Source organism: Gymnogyps californianus, unplaced genomic scaffold, assembly GCF_018139145.2.
Source record: "Gymnogyps californianus isolate 813 unplaced genomic scaffold, ASM1813914v2 HiC_scaffold_33, whole genome shotgun sequence".
In the NCBI taxonomy this organism is placed as follows: Eukaryota; Metazoa; Chordata; class Aves; order Accipitriformes; family Cathartidae; genus Gymnogyps; species Gymnogyps californianus.
Window position 1 is genome coordinate 572392 of NW_026114213.1, and position 26901 is coordinate 599292.

Sequence of the window (26901 nt, forward strand, 5' to 3'; positions counted from 1 at the left end):
TTTTATTTGTACATCTAAAAAGAAAAAAACCCTCAAAGTTATATGAACTGCCAAGCTTTACTGCATGATCATGTCATTCCAGTTTATAATACTGGCATTAAAACCTTCATTAATTATGTTGACAAATCATTACCTGTACATTTAATGAAGGCAACCAACATTATTTCAAAACACAACCTGCAAATTTTATGTTATGTATTTATCAAGGTGTGCAATTCTGCAGTGAAATGAAAAAGCATGTAAATATACAAAGAAAATTACAAGTTCACCAGTTCCTGTGACACAAACTGTTTTAATCTTTCAAGGTATTGTCCATAGAGTTCCACATCATTATGGCCTGCTCCTTCTACCCACAGTGGTTCTACAGGTCTCTGGCAATGCTCAAATAATGCTAGGCCATGTGAAAAGTCAATTACTTCATCTTCAGTCCCATGGATGATTAACACAGGAGATGATATTTTAGAGATTTTGTCAATGCTGTAAGAAAAAGATTATATCCATGAACACAGTCAGCTTTAAACCTTCTTGAAGGACCAGAGAGTCTTAATTTAATTTTTTGTAATGGTTAAAAGTACAATGCGTAATTAAAAGTACAATGTATAATTAAATTTTAAAATTGTTTAAATCATTAGAAATTTAGATATTATCAACACCCTGGAAGCCATTAGAGTAGCATATGCAAAACTACACAGAAAGGAAAAACACTAGTGGAAACTACTAGGATTGCATAACAGAGCAATCAATCTTAAAATGGTATTCATTACCATGTTCACTTTAAAAATCAAAGTCATTGGACTGATAAAAATACTGCTTCAGAGTTTTTCCTCAATAGAAAAAGAGCCTGTCAGAACTGGAAGAATTTTGGCTCTTAACTTTTGATCCTCTATGGGAAACTCCTTGAAGATAGATATTTAAAATGCAAGCAATTCTTCTAGCAAAGTGTACCAGTTTGTAATGGCCAACTAATGGCATAGTTCTGAAATACATGACAGGACTCTATTTATTTCAATTAAGGTCTATTTATTTTTTCCAGTCTTTGCTACTTATAGAAATACATGCAAAAGACTATTTATAGTCACCTAGAGTAACAATTCACTGTAAGAGAACTACTTGTTAGTATTTAGGGGTTATGTATAGGAAAACTAATCACTTTTACACAGATGCCCACTGAAATGATTTATGATATGAAAAACCTAAAAGATTTACAAAGTTTTGTAAGCTCCCTCAAAAGTTTCTCATTTTTTTCATTCACTCTGATTATTCTCCAATTATTGTTTTTAAACCATCAAAATAAAATTCAGAGTATTTGCCATATTACTTGTTTCCCTATTCTACAACTTCTGTAATAGAAAAAAACGCATGCACAAAAAATCCCACAACTCACTTTGGGAATGCATCAAAGCAGTAGGTCTTCTTCGTATCAGGAAAAGCTACTCGCATTCCTGAGGTCAGTGGAGAATGAAGAATTACAGCAGCACTTTCATACCTAGCAGCAAGATCCACAGATGGTACTGTTCCTATACTTTGGCCATATATAATAACATTTTCAGGGCGGATTCCGTACCTAGAAAATTAAAAACGTTAACACAAATGTCATTTAAAATGAAACAGATCGGTTTCTACACAACTAGACAAAAAAGCCCCTCTGTAGATAAAAATTTCCTGAAGAGGATAAACTATGAAACAGGAGCTGGTAGAACAAGCAAATATGTTTTATAACATTTCTGACTTAAAATAAAAGGAAAATTATTTATTTTGTATTTGCAGTACTTTTTTTGCCTTATGCCCTGAATGATGCTGAAATATGGGTTTATTTTTTAAAATATGGATTTGTGAATGCAGTTACAACTTGTATACTAGTCATATACAAGTAGTGATAACACTAGTGGACCTGCAACAGAAAACTGATTGGAGCCTTACTTACTATCTCTATGGTTATCAAGTGGAAAGTAGTCAAACATGCAAAAATTTGGTCAGCTTTATTATTCTGATATTTGGTAAAAGCTAAAAGCTGGTAATCCTGCTCAGCAATTTATGGGGACCTAAATGATCCCTATACAGACAGTAGCCAGAATATTATGGATTCTGTGTAATAGCTGTGATGCTTCTTTTTTATCGCAGTTGCTTTGACACATAGGCAGGAAGAGGAATATCTAACCTAACCCACAACTGAGACAGTCCAGTAAGCACTAGAAAATTAAAGTCAAAGCCTCTCATACTTAGATGAAACCACTCTCACTTTTTCTGTAATTAACTGAGGTAGACAACTGAGTTGTGAAACCTGAAATTAACACATATACAAGTCAGATCTAATATATTTTTCTGCACTAGTGTGGACACAAAGAGGATCTGATTCCCAAGTAACACAGCAGTACTGAAAAAGCCTGTAAGCAGATAGCTATGCTGGCAAATGCAGTATTCACAGCAGAAACAAACTACTGATAAATCAACCTATATTAGCAAAATACTCTTAGACACACTTCTACAGTCAGCACCTGTAGCACCTTTTTTTTTATTTGTTTGGGAATGGGAGTACCTTAAATATGAAGGAATACATAGCATCAGGATAAGTTTAATGCCTACCAAATGGCTATATTCCTAGAAGGACAGACAACAAACTGTTTTAAGCTTACAGGAAGGCTGCAACCTCTCTTACAATAGATGCATACATCCTTTCTGGAAAAGCCAGGACAGCAGAATCAGATGAGAACACCCACATCCACAGAGGAGTTTTCAAATTGGTCCTTTTTGCATAGCTCCAGTAAAGCCAGTGTATTGGGTTTGTGTGGCAAGGTTTTGGTAGCGGGGGGCTACAGGAGTGAATTCTGTGAGAAGCTGCTAGAAGCTTCCCGTATGTCCGATAGAGGGCACATTGCTGGCTCATGTTCAACCTGGTGTCCACCAGGACCCCCAGGTCCTTTTCTGCCAAGCTGCTTTCCAGCTGGGCAGCCTGCAGCATATACTGGTGCATGGGGTTGTTCCTCCATGGTGTCCTCCTCCAGCTGCAGGACCCTGAACTTACCCTTGTTGAACTTCATGAGGTTTCTATCAGCCCATTTCTCCAGTCTGTTGAGGTCCCTCTGGATGGTGGCACGACCCTCTGGCCTATCAGCCACTCCTCCCAGTTGTGTGTCATGAGCAAACTTGTTGAGGGTACACTCTGCCCCACCACCCAGGTCCTTAATGAAGATGTTGAACAGGACTGGACTCAGTATAGACTGCTGGGGTACACCACTAGTCACCGGCCTCCAACTAGACTTCGTGCCACTGATCACCACCCTCTGGGCCCGGCTGTTTTGCTCATCCAGCCCATGCTTCAACAGCTTGTCTATGAGGATCTTATGGGAGACAGTGTCAAAAGACTTCCTGAAGGCTAGGTAGACAATATCCACTGCTGTCGCCTCATCTACCAAGCCATTCATTTCATCACAGAAGGTTATCAAGTTGGTCAAGCATGACTTCCCCTTGGTGAAGCCATGCTGACTACTCCTGATGACTTCCTTGTCCTCCATGTGCCTGGAAATGGTTTCCAGGATTAGCTGCTCTATGACCTCCCCAGGGATCGAGGTGAGGCTGACTGCCCTGTAGTTCCCTGGGTCCTCCTTCCTGCCCTTCTTGAAGATGGGGGTGACATTTCCTTTCCTCCAATCCTCAGGCACCTCTCCCAATCACCATGATTGTTCAAAGTTTATTGAGAGTGGCCTCGCAATGACATCTGCCAGCTCCCTCATCACTCATGAATGCATCCCATCAGGGCTCATGCACTTATGTATGTACAATTTGCTTAAGTATTCCCTAATCGGGTCCTCTTCCACCAAGGGTACATCTTCCTTGCTCCAACCTTTCCCACTGGTCTCTGGGGCCTGGGATTCCTGAAGGCCAGTCTTACTTGTAAAGACTGAGGCACATAAGGCATTCGGTACTGTCCCGGTTTCGGCTGGGATGGATAGAGTTAATTTTCTTCCTAGTATTTAGCTTTATAGCTCGGTGGGCCCATGACACCTCAGGCCATCAGGGAAGAGATGCAACATATAGATGGGCTTGTGATCGAGGGGTGGACTTGACCATGGACACTATCGCACAGGTTATCCATGAATGTGAAACGTGCTGCAATTAAGCAAGCCAAGCGGTTAAAGCCTCTCTGGTATGGAGGACGATGGATGAAATATCAATATGGGGAGGCCTGGCAGATTGACTATATCACACTCCCACAAACCCGCCAAGGTAAGCACCATGTGCTTACAATGGTGGAAGCAACCACCGGATGGCTGGAAACATATCCCGTGCCCCATGCCACCGCCCGGAACACTATCCTGGGCCTTGAGAAGCAAATCTTATGGCGACATGGAACCCCAGAAAGGATTGAGTCAGACAACGGGACTCATTTCTGAAACAATCTCATAGACACCTGGGCCAAAGAGCATGGCATTGAGTGGGTGTATCACATCCCCTATCATGCACCAGCCTCTGGGAAAATCGAGCGATACAATGGATTGTTAAAGACTACATTGAGAGCAATGGGTGGTGGGACCTTCAAACATTGGGATACACATCTAGCAAAGGCCACCTGGTTAGTCAACACTAGAGGATCTGCCAATCGAGCTGGCCCCGCCCAATCAGAACTTTTACGCACTGTAGAAAGGGATAAAGTCCCTGTAGTGCACATGAAGAATATGTGAAGACAGTCTGGGTTACTCCTGCCTCAGGCAAAGGCAAACCCATTCATGGGATTGCTTTTGCTCAAAGACCCAGGTGCGCTTGGTGGGTAATGCGGAAGGATGGGGAAGTCCGATGTGTGCCTCAAGGGGATTTGATTTTAGGTGAGAACAGCCAATAGCTTAAATTGTATGATGTTGATTGCTATATAATAGTGTATGTCATCACTACTATGGTTGCTATATGCCATATCAACGGTATTACAGTAAGAATTACCCAGATTAATGAAGAATGAATTTTGATGGAACCAGAACTGGCTTCAGCATGCAACAATCCAACACCACACACCATCTCTCCTGCCCTGAAGGACTGTTATGACAGATGGAGCCCAAAGTCATGGACTGAATGAACTCAACAGACATTTGACAGAGATGGCCCGTAGACTAAGGGAATGATATCTGTGTGTATATATTAAAAGACAGGAAAAGTGGTGGTGATTAATTGGAAATGTATTGGAAAGTGTGGGATCTGGGCATAACGTAAATGGTATAGAATAAGGGGTGGATATTGTCCTGGTTTCAGCTGGGATAGAGTTAATTTTCTTCCTAGTAGCTGGTATAGTGTTGTGTTTTGGATTTAGAATGAGAATAATGTTGATAACACACTGATGTTTTAGTTGTTGCTGAGCAGTGCTTACACTAAGTCAAGGACTTTTCAGCTTCTCATGCTGCCTTGCCAGCGAGGAGGCTGGGAGCGCACAAGAAGCTGGGAGGGGACACAGCCAGGACAGCTGACCCAAACTGGCCAAAGGGATATTCCATACCATATGATGTCATGCTCAGCATATAAAGCTGGGGGGAAAGCTGGCCAGGGGGCTGCTACTTGGGAACAGCAACTTGCTCATCCATGCAGGCCTCCTGGCATTTTTGCTTGACTTTCTGCTCATTGGGATGGACAGCTCTTGAGCTTGGAGGAGGTGATCCTTGAATATTAACCAGCTTTCTTGGACCCCTCTTCCCTCCTGGGCTTTATTCCATGGGACTCTTCCAAGCAGATCCCTGAAGAGGCCAGAGTCTGCTCTCCTCAAGTCCAGGGTTGTGAGCTTGCTTTTTGCCCTGCTCCCTCCCCTCAGAATCCTGAACTCCACCATCTCATGGTCACTGCAGCCAAGGCTGCCTTCGACCTTCACACCCTCAACGGATCCCTCCTTGTTGGTGAGTATGAGGTCCAGCATAGCACCTCTCCTTGTTGGCTTTTTGTACTGGTTTTGGCTGGGATAGAGTTAATTTTCTTCATAGTAGCTAGTATGGGGCTATGTTTTGGATTTGTGCTGAAAACAGTATTGATAACATCATAGGGATGTTTTAGTTATTGCTGAGCAGTGCTTACACAGCCTCAAGACCTTTTCTGCTTCTCACACTGCCCTGCCAGCAAGTAGGCTGGGGGTGCACAAGAAGTTGGGAGGGGACACAGCTGGGACAGCTGACCCCAACTGACGAAAGGGATATTCCGTACTATATGACATTGTGCTCAGCAATAAATGCCAGGGGAAAAGAAGGAGGAAGGGGGGACGTTCGGAGTGATGGCATCTGTCTTCCCAAGTAACCATTACACATGATGAAGCCCTGCTTTCCTGGAAATGGCTGAACACCTGCCTGCCGATGGGAAGTAGTGAATGAACTCCTTGTTTTGCTTTGCTTATGCACGCAGCTTTTGCTTTACCTATTAAACTGTCTTTATCTCAACCCACAAGTTTGCACTTTTACTATTCTGATTCTCTCCCCCATCCCACTGTGGGGGAAGTGAGCGAGCAGCTGTGTGGTGCTTTGCTGCCTACCGGGGTTAAACCACAACAGTCATTTTGGCGCCCAACATGGGTCTCGAATGGTTTGAGATAACAACAGATTTCATTGGAGTGTGCTAGACTGAATTTATAGCTGTTATAGCTGTTTAGGTATTAATTGACAGGCTCTTGTACTTGCCATGGGGCTTGCTCGCCTTACTGTATATTAGAGTCTAGTGCTTGTTAGTGGCTGCTTTTTGCTGCTGTACTGCCGTACTGTGGCTGATGTTTGCTGTACTGCTTATCATCTCACTCTGCTGTGCCTGGGAACATTTTGATAACAGCAATGGCCATGTGCCTGGGCTGGCAGATGACCAGGGCATCACTGCTGTTTCTGTGCTACTGTACTGGACAGGCTGGAACTCCAGTGTGAACTCCAGTCAAAGGGACTATGATCTCTGGATAAGTCTGTGCGGGAGCAGGTACACCTCAAAGTGTCTGTGGCCGTGGACAAGTCCAGGCCGCAGCAGGTATACCCCTGAAGAGACTGTGGCCCATGAATAAGTCCATGCTGGAGCAGGTACACCTCTAAGGGGCTGTGGTACGTGGATAAGTCCTCACTTATGGGGGAGTGAGTGAGCAGTTGTGTGGTGCTTAGCTGGATACCAGGGTTAATCCATGACACTCCTCTATCACTTGGATCAGGAAGTTGTCATCGATGAACTCCAGGAACCTCCTGGATTGCTTATGCCCTGCTGTGTTGTCCCTCCAGCAGATATCGAGGTGGTTGAAGTCCCCCGTGAGGACCAGGGCCTGTGAAGGTGAGGCTGCTCCTAGCTGTCTGTAGAAGGATGGATCCACTTGTTCTTCCTGATCAGATGGCCTATAGCAGACATCCACTACAATGTCACCCATATGGGTCTGCTCTTTATTCCTTACCCATAAGCTCTCAGGTTGCTCATCATCCATCCCTAGACAGAGCTCCATACATTCCAGCTGTTCTTTCACATAAAGAGCAACTCCACCTCCTCGTCTTCCCAGCCCATCTTTCCTAAAGAGCCTGTATCCTTCCATTGCAGCACTCTAGTCATGCGAGCCATCCCACCATGTCTTCGTGATCTCAGCAAGACTGTAGTCTTGGTAACTGCACACAGAGCTCTAATTCCTTGTGTTTATTCCCCATGCTGCATGCATTAGCATATCGGCACTTCAGAGAGGCACCATGCATGCTGATTTCCCACCACGCGTGCTGATTTCCAAGAATGTGTCGAGGGGGGTGGGGGAGGCAGTGTTCCCCATAACAGTGCCTTGTAGGCACTTCCTTGCTTACATGCAAATGCTGGAGATGATCCCACTTAAGCCCTGTTTTGTTGATTATGTATTCCCTTTCATTCACATCAACTCCAGCTCTTTACTTGTCAATCCTGTCCATCACTTCCACACAGGGCTGCTGGTAACTCTCTGCCACCCCCCCAGTTCCTAGTTTAAAGCCCTTCTTACCAGGTCAGCCAACTTGCTCGCAAAGAATTAAGAAGCATCAAATAAAAATATATTGGGTCTGGCTGGAATGGAATTAACTTTCCCCATAGCAGCTCTCATAGCCCTGTGCTTTGTATTTGTAGCTAGAACGGTGTCAATAACACACCAATGATTTGGCTACTGCTGAGCGGTGCTCACTGTGGTGGGTTGACCCTGGCTGGATGCCAGGTGCCCACCAAAGCCACTCTATCACTCCCCCTCCTCAGCTGGACAGAGGGAGAAAATATAACAAAAGGCTCATGAGTCGAGATAAGGACAGGGAGATTGCTCAGCAATTACCATCACGGGCAAAACAGACTCGACTTGGGGAAATTAATTTAATTTATTACCAGTCAAATCAGAGTAGGGTAATGAGAAATAAAAACTAAATCTTAAAACACCTTCCCCCCACCCCTCCCTTCTTCCCGGGCTCAACTTCATTCCCAATTTCTCTACTTCCTCCTGCTGAGAGGCGCAGGGGGATGGGGAAGGGGGGTTTCGGTCAGTTCATCACGCATTATTTCTGCCGCTCCTTCCTCCTCACGCTCTTCCCCTGCTCCAGCATGGGGTCCCTCCCACGGGAGACAGTCCTCCACAAACTTCTCCAACGTGGGTCCTTCCCACAGGCTACAGTTCTTCAGGAACTGCTCCAGCGTGGGTCCTTTTCACGTGTCCTTTCCACAGGCTACAGTCCTTCAGGAACGGAGTGCTTCAGCGTGGGTCCCCCATGGGGTTACAAGTCCTGCCAGCAAACCTGCTCCTGTGTGGGCTCCTCTCTCCACGAGGTCACAGGTCCTGCCAGGAGCCTGCTCCAGTGCAGGCTCTCCACAGGGTCACAGCCTCCTTCAGGCGCATCCACCTGCTCTGGCATGGGGTCCTCCACAGACTGCAGGTGGTTATCTGCTCCACCTCCATGGGCTGCAGGGGGACAGCCTGCCTCACCATGGTCTTCACCACGGGCTGCAGGGGAATCTCTGCTCTGGTGCCTGGAGCACCTCCTCCCCCTCCTCCTTCCCTGACCTTGGTGTCTGCAGAGTTCTTTCTCTCACATCTTCTCACTCCTCTCTCCTGGCTGCTGTTGCTCAGCAATTTTTTTCCCCCTTCTTAAATATGTTATCCCAGAGATGCTTCCACCATCGCTGATTGGCTCAGCTTTGGCCAGCAGCAGGTCCGTCTTGGAGATGATTGGCATTGGCTCTGTCAGACATAAGGGAAGCTTCTAGCAGCTTCTCACAGAAGCCACCCCTATAGCCCCCCGCTCCCAAAACTTTGCCATGCAAATCTAATACACCTTGCACAGCATCAAGGCTGTCGCTCCAAACCCCCCGCTCCAAAGGCCAGTAGGCTGGGGGCAGGCAAGAGGTTGGGAGGTGAGGCAGCCAGGACAGCTGACCCAAAGTGACCAAAGGGGTATTCCATACCGTATGAGGTTGTGCTCAGCAATAAAAGCTAAGAGAAAGGAGGAGGGGGGGGCATTTGTCTTCCAAAGCAACCAATACGTGTACTGCAGCCCTTCTTTCCAGGAAGTGACTGGACATCACCTGCTGATGGGAAGTAGAGAATAAATCTTTTTGTTTCCTTTGCTTCCTCGTGCAGCCTTTGCTTTTCTTCATTAAACTGCCTTTATCTCAACCCACAAGTTTTTCATCTTATTTTTTCCCCCTGTCCTGCTGAGGAGGGGGAGTGAGAGCACAGCTTGGTGGGCACCTGGCAGCCAGTCCTTTCTGGCACCCAACATGGGGCATAAGGAATCCGATATAAGAAAAGTAATTGGGAGAGGTAACAGGCAAAACATGAACTGAACATTGCTAGAGAGCAGAATAATTGTGGGGAATTGTTGTTGTTGTAATTGTGGTGAAGGGACAAGGGGTGGAGTGCGTGTAAATTGTTCACCTTCGTCGGTGTTGTGATGATGTTATTTTGATTTTAGCGTGAGGAATTCTTTTTGTTTATGTAAGTGAAGTTTGTGAAGATTGTGTGATTAATGTATATCATTGTTGAGGCAGTGGTAGCGCCTCTGTGATAACATATTTAAGAAGGGGGAAAAAACACTGTGCAACAGCAGCTGGGAGAGGAGTGAAAATACGTGAGAGAAAGAACTCTGCAGACACCAAGGTCAGGGAAGAAGGAGGGGGAGGAGGTGCTCCAGGCGCCAGAGCAGAGATTCCCCTGCAGCCCATGGAGAAGACCACTGTGAAGCAGGCTGTCCCCCTGCAGCCCATGGAGGTCCACAGTAGAGCAGATATCCACCCTGCAGCCTGTGGAGGACCCCACGCCAGAGAAGGTGGATGTACCCTGAAGGAAGCTGCAGCCTGTGGAGAGCCCATGCTGGAGCAGGCTCCTGGCAGGAGCTATGGTGGAGAGGAGCCCACACAGGAGCAGGTTTTCTGGCAGGAACTGTGGCCCCATGGGGTACCCACACTGGAACAGTCCATTCCTGAAGGACTGTACCCTGTAGAAAGGACCCATGCTGGAGCAGTTCATGAAGAACTGTAGCCCGTGGGAAGGACCCACATTGGAGAAGTTTGTGAAGGACTGTCTCCCGTGGGAGGGACCCCATGCTGGAGCAGGGGAAGAGCATGAGGAGGAAGGAGCAGCAGATATGAAGCATTATGAACTGACCCCAACCCCCATCCTCCTGCACTGCTTGGGGGGAGGAGTTAGAAGTTTTGGGAGTGAAGTTGAGCCCAGGAAAAAGGGAGGGGTGGGGGGAAGGTGTTTTTAAGATTTGGTTTTGTCCTGGTTTCGGCTGGGATAGAGTTAATTCTCTTCTTAGTAGCTGGTACAGTGCTGTGTTTTGGATTTAGTGTGAGAATGATGTTGATAACACTCCGATGTTTTAGTTGTTGCTAAGTAGCGCTTCTCTTAAGCCAAGGACTTTTCAGTCTCCCATGCTCTGCCAGCAAGCAGGTGTGCAAGAAGCTGGGAGGGAGCAGAGCCGGGGCAGCTGACCTGAACTAGCCAAAGGGGTATTCCATACCATGGAACATCATGCCCACTATATAAACAGGGGGGAGTTGGCCAGGAGGGGTGGATCGTGGCTCGGGAACTAACTGGAAATCGGTCAGCGGGTGGTGAGCAATTGCATTGTGCATCACTGGTTTTTTTTTCCTTCCCCCCCCCTTCCTTTTTTTGTTGCATTCCTTTTCATTACTATTATTATTATATTTCATTGTTACTATTGTTAGTATTATATTTTACTTTAGTTATTAAACTGTTCTTATCTCAACCCACGAGTTTTACTTTTTTTTTTTCCTTTGCTTTCCTCCTCCTCACCCCACTGGGAGGGGGAGGGGGAAATGGCTGCGTGGTGCTTAGTTGCTGACTGGGGTTAAACCACGACAGGTTTTATTTCTCATTACCCTACCCTGGTTCGACTGGTAATAAATTAAATTAATTTTTCCCCAAGTCGAGTCTGTTTTGCCCATGACGGTAATTGGTGATTGATCACCCTGTCCTTATCTCGACCCACAAGCTTTTTGTTGTATTTTCTCCCTCTGTCTTGTTGATGGAGAAGGAGTGATAGAACAACTTAATGAGCACCTGGCAGCCAGCCAAGGTCAACCTACCACACAAGAAAAAAAAAGTGACATCAGTATTGGTCACTTAAACAGGGCCTTAGAATTACAAGACATCCTGAAGAAAGGAAAAGTAACAGTTAAGGAGCTATACTCTAAGTTGAAGTTCAGATGACAAGCTCAAAAGATATGCTGCAAAACCTGTTGATATCTTTGAAAACTCATTATGTTGATCATAACAATGCAAATGCAAACACTACTATCCACTTGAGTAATGTTAGGTAACTTGTGCCAGGATAGACAGACCTTCATTTTTTTGGGTGTTTTGTTGTTGGTTTTGTTTGTTTGTTTTTAAAGCTGTGGTCACCTGAACTGACCTTAGAACAAAAAATCTGGAAGTAGTTGTGCACAGATGTATATTCTCAAAGAAAGCAATACCAGGGACAAATTACTCTGGACTGAATCTGGCATAAAATTTAGGCAGATATTTTCTGCAGTGTAAAGGATGCGCACAACATTTTGTTTCTCACAGCAACTGATATTTCAATTCCTTTCAACACCTGATTCATTCTTTATGTTTATGCACCTAAGGTCTACCTTCATCAAAAACATGTTGAACTTTAAGAACAGTATTTATGTAGAACTAAATGTACCTCTATTGACACAAGTTTGCTAGCATCTAAATAGAGCATCTGAGAGCTCACAAACTTCTGACTTATCAGCACACTAAAGATGCAGGTTAATGTTCCTGTTAAGTCAATATATTGTCAAGGGGAATGAAACCACTTTCCCATTTGCATCTTCCACCACCTGTTCCCCTTCACTGGGGATAGCCAACTACCTTAGTAAACTGAACTAATCTCTTTGGGGATGTCCTGGTTTCAGCTGGGACAGAGTTAACTCTCTTCTTAGTAGCTGGTACAGTGCTGGGTTTTGGATTTAGTGTGAGAATAATGCTGATAACACCCTGATGTTTGAGTTGTTGCTCAGTAGCACTTATCTTAAGCCCAGGACTTTTCAGTTTCCCATGCTCTGCCAGCAAGCAGGTGTACAAGAAGCTGGGAGGGAGCAGAGCCGGGGCAGCTGACCCAAACTAGCCAAAGGGGTATTCCATACCATGGAATGTCATGCCCAGTATATAAACAGGGGGGAGTTGGCCAGGAGGGGCAGATCACAGCTCGGGCATCGGTCAGTGGGTGGTGAGCAATTGCATTGTGCATCACTTGTCTTTTCTTGGGTGTTATTTCTTTTTTTGTTGTATTCCTTTTCATTACAATTATTATATTAGTAGTAGTAGTGTATTTTACTTTAGTTATTAAACTGTTCTTATCTCAATCCATGAGTTTTACTTTTTTTTTTTTCCTCCTTCCCACCCCACTGGGAGGGGGAGGGGGAAGTGGCTGCATGGTGCTTAGTTGCTGGCTGGGGTTAAACCACGACAGGGGAGTAGGGTAGCAACTAGTTTTCTGTTCTTTTGTCTGATCCTGAAGTCTGCCAGGACAAGAAAGGACATGCCACTGGTAGAGTGAAGGAAGTAGCAAGCCAATATACCATTTGAACTGTACCATCAGACCACTCCCTAGTATCAGCATCCAAGCTAACACAGTGCCACTGATAAAGCTAGTATCCTCTTCTATAAGCCTATATACGTTGATTAGATATAGATAGTTTCTTGTAATGGAGGCAACCCTGAATGTTCCTGCCTGATCTTTTCAGCTTCTGGCAGGGGAAGAAAAAAAAAAAAAATTGTTCAACTAAAAAAATTTATTTTTTTTACCTTTATGACAATCTTCACAACATGCTCTAGCAGAAACTCCTTTATAATTTCCTTTATATTTTTGCCTCTCCCTCTGTAACAAGAGACCTTTACTATATTTTTTCCTAAACACTTATCTTAGCAGCAGTCTTTTTTTTTTCCTCTCCCTACTGATCGGATATATATCGTTACCATCACTGACATGCAAACTGCCAAATGCATGTCTGGCTGTAACAAGTGATTTTTTTTTTTTTTTTTTTTTTTTTTTTAAAAAAACACACTTTAGTCATCTTAAACAAGAAGATACCAGCTGAAATTTCCATAGTACACTTTGCTGGCCCTTACGCTCTAGAGAGGCTACTGTTTGTGAAGCTATTGCAACACACAGACATAGCCAAGTGACAGCAGCACTTGGGGCACATGGAACGAGGGGGCACATCCTGAGGAAGTTTTAAATGCAGGTTTCAGGACCTTTTGTCATCATGCACATAACACATGAGATTACAGCTGCAAATTGCAGAACATGAAGGGCGTGAACATGTTCTACATCTTTAGCTATGCGCATTCTATGCCATGAATAAAATTTATGAGCATATACCTCTTCCTCAACTCGGATCAACCTTCTTCTACAGCCTATGCAATGTAACACTGCTAAAAAAAGGGAACTATGTTTTATGGAAGGCAAGCTCATAGTCCATGCATGTACTAATCAACAAACTGCACCTCAGCCTTTCTCACACTGGTTTGGCCTTTTCTAAACTTTACAAAGTTATGGTACATTTGTTTTATTGGCAAGATTTCTCTTCATGATAAATTTAGACTGCTTTTCCCTGTAAGGGCATGTGGAAGGTGAGAGCCTCTGCTTCATTGAGGCTATCTAATCAAGGACCTTTTCAATGCAAAAGGGTAAAATAAGTAAAGGGGGAAGGCATAAACAAGAACACAGAGACACAAACCTGGTAGACAAGGGATAATGGAGACAATGCCAAAGACCAAAAGTCTCCAGCTGCTAATTAATGGACCATTAAACTCCAGGCACAGCTTTGGAGAAGGACACCTGGATTTTGTAACTGATAAGTGGGAAACAAGAGGATTTGGAATATTTGAGGGGGGGCAGTGGAACTATGCCAACTGATGAGAGAACATGCAGGGGAAGGGAATCTGGGAGGAACACACAGAAAAGGGTATAAAAGGGGCCAGTTGAGTGTAAAATGGGGCTGGTCAGTATGCTTGTCTGACTGAGCCCTGCACCTGATCACTGCAGTCTGTCCTATCTTCTTATTAAATCTTAACTATCAACTCATGTATGCATGTGCTGCAAGGACTAAGTGTCAGCTACTGGTGAGACCAGTGTGAGCAGATATGGGGTCAGGAACCTGAGTCAGACCAGGGGTGTAAGCATCCCTGGGCCTGCAGCATCAGCAACTGGAGCAAGTGGAAGTCTCAGTGCCAGCCACTGGAATGGGTAAGAGTCTTGACCACCAGCCACTGGGATAGGAATGGCACATGTCCTGAGAACCAGCTACTACTGGGAGGGAACAGGGTTAGTGAAGCAAGTATAGAGCTCAGCATCAGCAACTGGAGCAGAGCTTTGGGTCACAAGCCCATATACCTGGGCACCAGCTGTTGGGGGGCAGGGGGAAGTGATTGCATCTTCCCTCAACCTGGTGCCCATGTGCAATTCACTGGAAAACTTCAAGCTGGACTAGCCTGCAAGTAGTAAGCCCCAGGTCCAGGTAGGGATATCAGACAGGCAGAGGGTCCATACTGGTATTCAAGGGGATCTGCAAGTGCGGAGTGCTTGTCAGACAAGTGCATGAATGCATGCATCTGTTGGCTAGCAAGCATCAAGCTGGACTATCTGGCAAATAGGAGACCTGTGAAGCAGGTAAGAGGGCCCAGGATCCAGGCAGGGTCCACAGTAAGCAACAGTGACAAGGTTGTTTGGCTTCCTAAAGTTAGATCTAGGTCCATAAGGCAACTCTGGCAAGCTTTCAGGTATCTGTGTGAGCACCCCTCACCCTGCATTTGCCTAGGGCTGATTAGACATCATCTTCCTTGCTAGGATGTCAAAGGCCTTCACAGACTGAGATATACCCATCTTCTGCTGCCCTAGAATGACTACTAGCATTTCAACGTTTCGTAGCTGTGACAGTCAAAAAGAGTGTCCTCACTTGCAGCTTTTATATAGTCCCACGCCCATGAATATGGGAACACTGTGCACCTTTCCCAAACATGATGAAAATGAATCACATCTTGTCATCTTCCAGAGTCAGCATCCACATAGCTAAGTACTGCTTCCTATTAAAATACTCAAAGCAGGTGAAAAATGAGGATAACTCAGAATCTGCATCTGCTTTTTTCCTTTTCTGATCTGCTGCCTCACAAATTGAAGCAGCCTCCAGCACAAGGGCTGCAATTTAACTTGCAAGAATTGAAGGGGGGTGGTGGTGGTGTGTATTTATACTCACATGCCCTTTACACTCAAGATTGTGAAAAGAGATATTAATGTTTTGCCTCTATATGTTCAGGAAGCATTTGGCCACCAAATTAGCTTTCTATATACATCTACATGAATGACAATATTCACATACTGTTACTATAGCCACTTTTAAGAAAACAGTGTTGTACTAACCTCACCATCCCCCTAAATATTAGTTCACAGACTATTTCATCTCAGGTCTCCAGTCCCCACTGGAAAGTTGTGCCAATTTACAAAAGGCCATCAGGATTGTCCTTCCAAAATACCACATAAAACAGTAACACATCTCCACCACAAGCAGCTGTGTTGACTGTAAAATGAAATCCACATCAATATTTCAATTGCCCCAGAAACACCTTTCAATGCTGGGTCCTATGATTCCATTTCTCACAAAAGGGAATGTAGAGAGCTGTGGATGGCTGTGATCAACCTCCCACAGTAATAATTTCTCTGTTCCTTTCTTTGTCCCATCATATAACCCGGGAGACATGGTTTGAAAGCCTAGGATCCCTTCTCTTCTCTCATCCCATTAACATGAATTTCAAAGGAGTTACAGCTATATTTATGTCCATCCAGCAAACAATCCACAGATTTGTTTTTGCAGAACACTGACATCATAAATGTTGATTATGCAATCATTGTAATACTGACAAAACAGGCTATGCTAGAAAAAAGAATCAATATTGCAGCAAATGCTCAAAGGCTGTATTTTGGTCCACATATTAATCAAGTATTTAAACACAGCTGAGCATTGTGTTTCAGGGCTCAAGAGAATACCATGGACTGGTAACTGGATAGGAGCCAGTATACCCAAAGTCATATGCTAGATTTGTCCCCTCTCCATTCAATATCCAGGTACGAAGACAAGACCAGGTCTACCAGTTGGAAAGTTGCTGAAAGTAGCACAGGGGAAACTAGTAGTACCAATCACTTTTTAATTAATGAAAAAAAACCTTAAGTTCGTGTTTGCAAAATCCACAAATTGGGCAGAACAATCTAAGCTTTATACACCCTATTACATTTCTAAAGAAGTTTTTGACACAAAAACAAATGCAGGCAATAGATGTGCTTGAGGTGAAATCATTCCTGAATTGGAAAGGGAAAAGCAAATATATAGAGCATGTATTTAGAGTCTGTCCCCCCCCAAAGGCTCTTCAGAAAAGGGCATATTCCAATGGAATGTATCAAGAGCATATTCAGATAGGATATTATTCTGATCAATAATCTTATTTGATTGGGGAAGATATACTATGGGTTGTTGAAATACAGAGGGGAGAATTCAATTTGAAATCACATTTCCTTTAATTTTTTTCAATCAGACATTATTTGGGAGGGATATAATTACTAATTAGTTCATATAACAGAGCCTGTAAACTGATGTAAACAAGCAATTAAGTTTCATCATCTATTTTGCTTCTGTTTTGCTGATATGTATAAGCAATTGATTGTTTTCCACATTGACCAAAAACATAACCTTGTTTGTGGCCAATGTTACCGGGTCTTTCATCAAGTAGCTATCTTCCAGATAACCTGTCAACTACAGACCAGAGTCACCAATGCACCTGTAGCTCTTTGTTTACAGAACAGATGTCTAGTTTATCCCAACTTTCTACTGTAATCAAGAGAAATGCCAAAACTAGCCTAACTACACAGAACAAGTGTTTTATAATAATATCTGAGGCTGAATACCTGCCCCCTCTGGTTGTACGAGGTTTAATATATGATTAAAATATATGCTGCTTTAAAAAGGAAGCATCAAGCCCTTGTTATAATGTAATAAAAATTCAAGACAATGTGCATACTTAAAACCCAGAAAAGGGATAATCCCCTCCAAAGTAACAGAGAAATGGTTAAAATTACATGGAACAAGTTCAAAATTCACTGTGACAGCCAGGCCCCAAGATTTGCACAATCTCTACACATGTCCCTACATTGTCACATCCTATTATTAAACAGCATACTCAAGTTGTGATGATCCAACCATAAGCAGCTGTACAATATTAAAATTCAGTTTTTCACAGCTTTTCTATTGCTAAATACGCAATATGATGGTAATTTTGTGAACATCTATTCTTATGGTCACATAGTATTTTCAAAAATAATCTTTTTGTAGTTTGGACATTTGTAGAACAAGAAGAATTTTGTTTTTAAATGGAATAAGCCATGGTGAAAAAAATGCTCTCAAATTTAAGAACTGGGTGTTCAGTGCTGTATTTATTTGACACTTGGGCTTCTTACATTTATTGGAGAATGCCTCTACAGCCTTTTAACTTACCATTTAATCTCTCTAAAAATCAGAGGCTGTAGCTTCTAGTCTGAATTCTGAAACATAGGTGACCAGAACACTACAACAAAATTTTGGCAGTCTTGCCAGGGTCCCCTTTCTACTACTCCTCCCTACAAAAAGTAGGCAATAGATGCATCTGAAGAACCAATTTGCATTTTTCTCTCACCCACATCAAACCAGTGGCTCAGTTACTGGGCAATCAATTATTACAGGTTTTTCTTCTCTTCTGAGATTTCCAATCGAGGAGATCCTAAATGGTGATAAGTAAGGATTATCTTCTAATCATTCAAGTAAGACTGAAGTGGAATGAAGTTTATTAGTGTATATTTCAATTTCTCTAGTACATCAGCACTATATAATAATTCTGCTAAATATTGACAATACCTTCAGTATAAAACACCACCAATCAGCTTTGATATGAATCCACTAATCTAATCCTAAAATACAGTATTTCTATTTAAACTGCCAGTGCAGATTAAGTACAACCATTTGGAAAGCATGCTGGAAAATTGTACTGGGTCTGGCTGAGATGGAGTTAACTTTCTTCATAGCAGCTTGTATGATGCTGTGTTTTAGACTTGGAACTAAAACAGTGCTGATAACACACCAATGTTTTAGCTATAGCTGAACAGTGCTCGTGCAATGTCAAGGCCTTCTCGGTTTCTCACTCTGCTGCTGTTGCCCCCCCAGTGAATAGACTGGGAGGTGTCCTGGTTTCGGCTGGGACAGAGTTAACTCTCTTCCTAGTAGCTGATACAGTGCTGGGTTTTGGATTTAGTGTGAGAATAATGTTGATAACACTCTGATGTTTTAGTTGTTGCTCAGTAGCGCTTATCTTAAGCCAAGGATATTTTCAGTCTCCCATGCTCTGCCAGCAAGCAGGTGTACAAGAAGCTGGGAGGGAGCATAGCCAGGGCAGCTGACCCAAACTAGCCAAAGTGATATTCCATACAACAAAACATCATGCCCAGTATATAAAGGGGGGGGGAGTTGGCCAGGAGGGGTGGATCACTGCTGGGGCATCAGTCAGCAGGTGGTGAGCAATTGCATTGTGCATCACTTGTCTTTTCTTGGGTTTTTTTTTTTTTTTTTGTTATATTCCTTTTCATTACAATTATTATATTTTAATTATTCTTAGTTAGTAGTGTATTTTATTTTTCTTTAGTTATTAAACTGTTCTTATCTCAACCCACGAGTTTTACATTTTTTTTTCCCCGATCCTCCTCCTCATCCCACTGGGAGGGGGAAGTGGCTGCGTGGTGCTTAGTTGCTGGCTGGGGTCAAACCACAACAGGGGGTGAGCAAGAGGTTGAGAGGGGACAAAACCAGGACAGCTGACCCAAATTGACCAAAAGGATAGTCCATGGCATATGATGTCACACTCATCAATAAAACTGGAGGTTAGTCTTTCCAAGGTAGCTGTTGCTTGGAGACTGGCTGGGCATCAGTCTGCCTGTGGGAGGTGGTGATTGCCTTTGCATCACTTGCATTCCCTGTCCCCCCCTCCCTTCACTTATTAAACTTTTATCTCGACCCATGAGTTTTTCCTCACTTTTGCTCTTCCAGTTCTCTTCCCCATCCTGCTGGGGGAGGGGAGCGAGCAAGCAGCTCACACTGGTAGGTGTTTAGCTGCTGGCCAGGATCAACCTACCACAAAAATAAAAATGGCCACAGATGTCTTACCTTGTTCTAAGAGCCACCCAAGCAGCATCAACGTCAGCATACAGATTCTTCTCTGTTGGCTTCCCAGAACTTGCACCATATCCAGAATAATCATATGAGAATATGTTGCAATTAATCCGTGAACCCAGTCCTATATAAAAGCTGCTCATCTGACCTAGGTCAACAGCATTTCCATGCGAGAAGAGCAAAGTATACTTGGCATTAAGCGAGCAACGCACAAACATACAGGCAATCCTGTTACCTTTACTTGTTCTAGTCATGAAACACTCGATGGCATCTTTTTCTCTAGAAGAATACTGCCAGTCTGCTCTCTCTGAGAGATGTAGAGTCCAGCAACTACCACTCTCATCGCAAATCAGTGTGTACGTAGGATCAGGAGGTAAGAATGCCAGTTTGGAAGCAATTTTCCCTGGGCATGGTGGACAACAGAACAGGCAACACAGTTCACTAAAGGAAAGATTATTCATCTTCTAGTCTGAAATAGGAAGAGAGAATGGTATCAGTTTCTAGTTACAATCCCGTATTAAAAAAGTCTCATGAAAAATACAAACTTCATCTCTCCAGTAAATAAGCAATTTCTGTGGAAACATTTAACAAAACACATTGAAATATAAGCAAATTTCTATACAACAGTTTAGTGATAACTACAGCCCTGCCAGATGTTAAAGCTAAAAAAACCAAAACCACACCACAAACCAAAAGCAAAAAAATTTTTACCCAGAACAATAACAAGCACGAGTTTTGGAGTTTCTTTTGAGGAAATAGAGTCCCTCCCCTTAAGGCAATAACAGAAGTGTTCACCTCCTTGACAAATATACATGTCAAAGAACAATTAGAATATGTTATAGCATTTGCAGGGTAATAACGCAATGAAGAGCTCTGCAGCAAAAAAAATCATTACAATGTTTCCCAACTATAGAGAAAGTATGGCAAGTATAAGTTATGGGCCCCTGCAAGCACTATCAGCAGTAGGAAAGGTGCATGAAGGTCAAGACTTTTAAGAAACAAAATGAGATGCTTTACAGATCACTGTAGACCTTCAGTGCACTGAAATCCAGACATAAACTCTTCCCATGCTGGCTGACATCAATGTTTTCAAACCCTCCAGAAATTAACCAAGGTTTCCTGTCTTGTAAGTAGGAATTGGGATTATGTTGATATTATCCATTTTAATAAGACTATTTTTGTACTATGCTTTAACAAAAACATCCCAAACCCAAATGCTCTAACATAGATATTCTGCAAATCAATAAGTGCCACACTACCTATTCAAACTATTGGTTAATAGAGCGGGGAAGAAAAAACCAAAACAATAACTGCACATACACCTGAAGCAAGCTAGGTAAAGATACAGCTGCCTTGACCAACAGGTACTTTGTCCTCTTAATTTACAACAGGGGTGGGTGCAGGGGGATATCCTTTGTCAACAATATTCCCCCCCCCCCAGAGAGGAGGGGTGACAAAATCTGCCAAGAGCCATGCTGGCCACACCAGTGCAGCTGAAATAAGCATTTATACTACTTTCATGATGCTAAGGTGTATCACCTTAAACAGCTTTTCCATCCCAACTCTATCCACAGGTCTCAAGTTCAGTTCTTACCAGGTCATAGAAATAGAAACACTCTTATAGTTTCATGCACCACCTTCAATGATAGATTCAAGTTTACAGTCAGGAACAAAACAAGCTAACTTCTGATGTCTATAGTCCCATTCTGTTTTAGAAATACCCATGTAATCCAACAACAACAAAAATCTTACTTCTAACTATATGTGGTGGGTTAACCTGGAGCACCTCCTCCCCCTCCTTCACTGATCTTGGTATCTGCAGGACTGTTTTTCCTCACATTTTTTTCCCCTCGCTCTTCTCTCACAACTGCTGTGCAGTGGTTTTTTTTACCCTTTCTTAAATACATTATCACAGAGGCACCACCAGCTTCGCTGATCAGCTTTGGCCAGCAGTGGGTCTGTTTTAGAGCTGTCTGAAACTGGCTCTGTCCAACCTGGGGGCAGCCCCTTACCTCTTCTTACAGAGGCCACCCCTGCAGCCTCCCCGCTATCAAAACTTTGCCACATAAACCCAATACACTATAACACTTGACAATATTGAGAACTGATCTCAAAGTCAATCCTCTAACTTGTATAGAAGCATAATTTTCATGCCTACATGCATTTTTTTTTAATTTTTTTTTTTTTTTTTTAAAAAAACCTCCATCAGGCACCACTGCAGGAACTGTTGAATACAGATCACAGAACAGTTAACCTTATTTTGGATGTACGAGTAGTCTCTTTCCTATGGTAGGGTATGGACATATACTGCATAAAATGTCACATTAATAAAGTATACTTGTAGAGCAGTAAACACAAGTCAGCCTGATAAACATGAGGATTTTAGAATACTCTGAACTATGAAGAGCAGTAGTATTTTTGCTGAGACTGCTACAGCCAAGTGCTTTCATCCAAGGTCTCTAGCTTTCTTCAAAACAGAGGGAAGCCACAGATTCCTAGATACCTATGGGTAGCCAACACTACCAATTTAGAGATGGCAGAAAAAGGGTATTAGTCACTTCCCATAAAAGAGTAAATTACCTCTTGAATGACAGATCCTGAATAAAAATTACTATATTTCTGCTAGCTAAAGAAACAACAGCCTCCACACAAGTAGTCACTCAAATTTGTAATGGCTCATCTTTTCCCTGTCAGGTGAGATTATCTGACATTAAACTTGACCTTAATTTGCAGTGGAAGAGGTCTATTGAAGAGGACCAGGGATTTGCAAAAGGCTTAGACTGTCTTATGCACAAGAAAAGCTACACCTCAAAAAGTGAGGTACAAATAGCCTGTTATGCCCAGGAACAGCAGGCTGCCTTCCATGCCAGCAATAGAACAACAGCTACAGAATTTCTTAGTTCTTTCTGACAAGTGGATCAAGAAGCAAATAAAACAGTTTTCACTATAACTATCAACAACCCAACAACACTGCAAATATGATTTCACAAAAAAAAAGTTAATTATTTGTCATAATAGTTTCAGAAGACTGGAATCTGGCCTATGGAATTCACATACAGGGCAGTACTGCAGTGAACATTTCAAGCAACACTAGCTATTAACTAAAATCAGCTGCGGTGGGCACAGTGCCCCAAGACAGCTTAAATGTGCTAAAAATGGGGTTTTGCCACATATGGCAAATAACTTCCTATGCTGATGAATATAGCTAAAGTATTATTTCTCTTCTATACTAGACTGTAATGCAGATTTAATGTAACATCCATTTAATCCAATAGAAGCTATCTCTATTGAATCTAAAGATTCTGATCCCAGAGATGTTCTCCATCTATTAAGATAAAAAGAAGAAAAAAAAAAAAAGGGGAGGGGGGGGGAGAAGGAGAAAAACCACACAGAAGTACACCTTCATTTAGCATTGCCCAGCCTTGGCAAAAAACAGTTCAAAAAATCTCATTCTGAGATCAGTTTTAAAAAGACCAATAATTTCATCAAGTCTAAAATACAGTTTATGGAACATGAACAAAGTATCATAAACAAACTTGTGTTAAAAATCACTCTAATAACAAACAGGCTTGATGAATGCTTTACCTGAACTCTTACTAAAACTGGGAAGAAAAGAACACCCACCACAAATTACCTCAAGGAGACAGTTCCACAGGTACAGATGAATAGTTTTAACTCATCTATTCAAAACATATGTTAGAGAAAGACTCCCATTATCATATAAAGCCTTTTCAGCATTTACAATGCAAATCTCTGCCCTTATTAGAGTAACATCTTCAGATATAGAGATCAACACATCCCAAAAACATACCTATTTCACTACTTCTGTTTGTTAATTCAGTACTAATCAAGAAGCCAGTTCTGTTCTGCAAATACAATTCTGGAAGTTTGTAAAGTTAATAACAGCAAAAATAAAAAAGTATACTAAGAAACGTATATAACCTTTAAAAATGATACAAGACTTTGCACACATATATTTTACATATATAAATAAAATTCTGTTGAAGAAACAGAACATAAAACTTACTATTGTACCAAGACAGGCGAAGAAACAAAATAGACCCAAGTGGCATTACCCAGCCTTTGTGAGTGTTGTGGTTTAACCCCAGCCGGCAGTTAAGCACCACACAGCCACTCACTTATTTCCCCCCCACAGTGGGATGGGGGAGAGAATCAAAAGTGTAAAAGTGAGAAAACTCATGGGTTGAGATAAAGACAGCTTAATAGGGAAAGCAAAAGCTACATGCATAAGCAAAGCAAAATAAGGAATTCATTCCCTACTTCCCATTGGCAGGCAGGTGTTCAGCCATTTCCAGGAAAGCAGGGCTTCATCAAGCCTAACAGTTACTCGGGAAGACAGACGCCATCACTCCAAATGCCCTCCCTTCTTCCCTGTAGCATTTATTGTTGAGTATGATGTCATATAGTATGGACGTTTGGTCAGTTGGGGTCAGCTGTCCCAGCTGTGTCCCCTCCCAACTTCTCGGGCACCCCCAGCCTACTCACTGGTCAGGCAGTCCGAGAAGCAGAAAAGGCCTTGACACTGTGTAAGCACTGTTCAGCAATAACTGACACATCCCTGTGTTATCATCAACACTGTTTTCATCACAAATCCAAAACATAGCCCCTTACCAGCTACTGTGAAGAAAATTAACTCTATCCCAGCCAAAACCAGTACAGCAGGATAAGCTTTTAAAAGGAAAGCAATCACTCTATCAAACTTATGTCTAACTCTCATATGAATAAAAAAAGTAACATACAGAATGACAAAATTAAAAGTGCCTACAGACAGTAGTTTTAGTCCACTCTTTAGCAATTAACCTTTTCATTAAAGCTGATAGAAGAGGGAGAAAAAAATAATCTGTCTAATCAGAAGCACCTCAAATATTTATCTTGGGATTCCTATGATAACACAAATGTAATTCTTTTGTATAAGTCATCATTCCTGTCCTCTTTCCTCCACAAGCCATAACAAGAGCGGCTCCCATTATTTATGTCGCCAAGTACTTCACTCCATATTAGTAGCTTAGCCTTAAAAGCCTAACCCTTGCAAACACTTACCTAGAACAAAGTTAAACTTGTAAATGCAGTTGCCAATTTGTAAATCTTTGGTGTTGCTCTAACTGTGCAACAGGCAAGATATTCACATTGTTGAGGGTTTTTTTTGAATAATCATTTTTCATTATATACTGCTGAGGTAAGAAACTGTAACAGTTTCCCCTCACCCTTTCATTGAGCACAATTCAATGAAGGCTTGAGTTCACTACTGAAACACTAGTACTCATTTCAACATCTGCATTATATTATCATGGAACAGAAAGGTATGAACATTTTCCAACTAGTTTAAAGAAACAAAATGTGTAGAACAAACAAAAATTAAAAAGTGTCCAACCAAATATTATATAAAAGGATTCAACTAAGAATTTAAAAAGAACACACAGTAGATCTGGAAAAGAACACAGATGAAGTCTATTTAATAACAAAAAAACCATACCCAGAAATACTGTGAAGTAACTCTAACCTTTCAAGTATGTCTCAAAGAGCAAAACAACCCACAAAGACTGAGTGGCCTGATGTGACCAAAATTTCATTTTGGAATCATCAGATTTTAAAAGAAAAAAAAATATATATATATAGTTTTACTAGTCTCACAAGTTCTAACAATATTAGAAAACCTAACTTGTTTTTACAGTAATACAGAAACATTCTTAATTGTACCATCAACTCTTTTGCTGGTTACTTTGTATATTTCAAAACAGACCTAATGGCACACTTGAAAGTAGAAGGGGAACACAGAAAATAGATTGCAAAAATCTAGCCATTCCTTCTCACAAAAAAAAAACAAAACAAAACAAACAAAAAAACCAACCACCAAAACCCCTAAAAACCTACCCCCCAAAAAAACCAAACTCCCCAAAACCAAAGAAAAAACCTCATAAGATCCCAGATAGACAAGCATGGGATTATGTTAGATTACATAGTGTTTTGTATGTTCTGTAGTACAGTGTTTTTCCTGGAACTGCCCTGCTAAAACAATCTGCACACTGACAGACACTTAAGCTCCTTATTGTATTTCACGGACATCAGCCTGGTGCTTCACTGCACCAGTCAGTGTATAAATAACGAAAAGCTATGCTTTTAAAACTAGACTATGTTCAAGCAGTTCTATTTTAGCTTCTGCAGTCATGCTTCGATAGTCACCTTTTCGCCAAATACTTTTAAATTATGCATTCTAATGCAATTTTAAGGCACACATCACTCCCACCATCAATAGCCAAAATTGAAGAAATAAATTAAGTCAGGCTGGACAAACTGAAAGGAGCTCTTCAAGTGTCAGTATTTAATAAGGACCTCATGGAAGTCAGCGACACTCACACAGAACCACTATTTAAATCTGGTAAAAGACAGTATTTAACAAGCATTTAAGTCAACGTCCCCGTTTCCTAAACAAAGACGTCCACAGCCAGACCACGGAAACGGAAGCCCCAGGACAGACTGCACACAGCACCCCAGGCCCTCTAAAGCACCTCGGCGGACGACACCCCGACTCCCTGGGCGCAGAGATCCCCTCATCCCTTTCCGTGGCGCGAGAAGCGGCGAGCTGCTCCCCCCACAGGGTGCAGGGCACAAGCCTCCGAGGGTCTGCAGCCAGGACATCGGCGGAGATCACCACAACCCACCTACCCTGCCCACACGCTCCAGGGTCAGAGATCTGAACCGCCGCCTCCCTCACCGAGGCTCAGCGACTACCCCGGCCTTTCCTCCCGGACCTGCTCAACAGTTATCGGGGGTGGGTATCTCCCCTCACCTGCCCTGTGATGGAGAAGGTGCGGGGAGGGGGCACATAAAAAGGTGAGGAAAGAAATAAACGGTCAGAGCTACCAAGAAGCTAACTCGCCTCCGCAACTTGAAAGCGGATCCACGAACCGCAACCGGCGGCGTTGCCGCTCCCACAACTTCCACCATGCTAAGGCCCCGCTGAAAGAGCCTCGCTCTGAGCAACCACCTCCAGCAGGTGGCTGGGGAGGAGGGGAAAAGGAAAGGGGGGCTCACCGGCGCGCGCACACCACGAGAGCGGTAGGTTAGAAGAACCCGTACCTACACCTGACGCTCGTTCGATAGCGCGCGGCCGCCTCCGTCTCCCTCGCTGGGCAGCAGACAGCGCGCGCACGGCCCCGCACTTTCCCCAACAGCCGCCGCTTGAACACCAGA

At 42.9% G+C, this 26901-nt stretch overlaps 1 protein-coding gene across 1 annotated transcript; it reads right to left on the bottom strand.

The window, feature by feature from the left end:
• LOC127028492 (alpha/beta hydrolase domain-containing protein 17B-like) lies at positions 1-26901 on the bottom strand. The gene is made up of 4 exons (XM_050914255.1): positions 26788-26901; positions 19684-20158; positions 1385-1564; positions 1-477 (listed from the first exon to the last, which is right to left on the bottom strand). The coding sequence occupies exons 2-4, from the start codon at positions 20148-20150 to the stop codon at positions 258-260; spliced, it is 867 nt and encodes a 288-aa protein (XP_050770212.1). The 5' UTR covers positions 20151-20158; positions 26788-26901; the 3' UTR covers positions 1-257.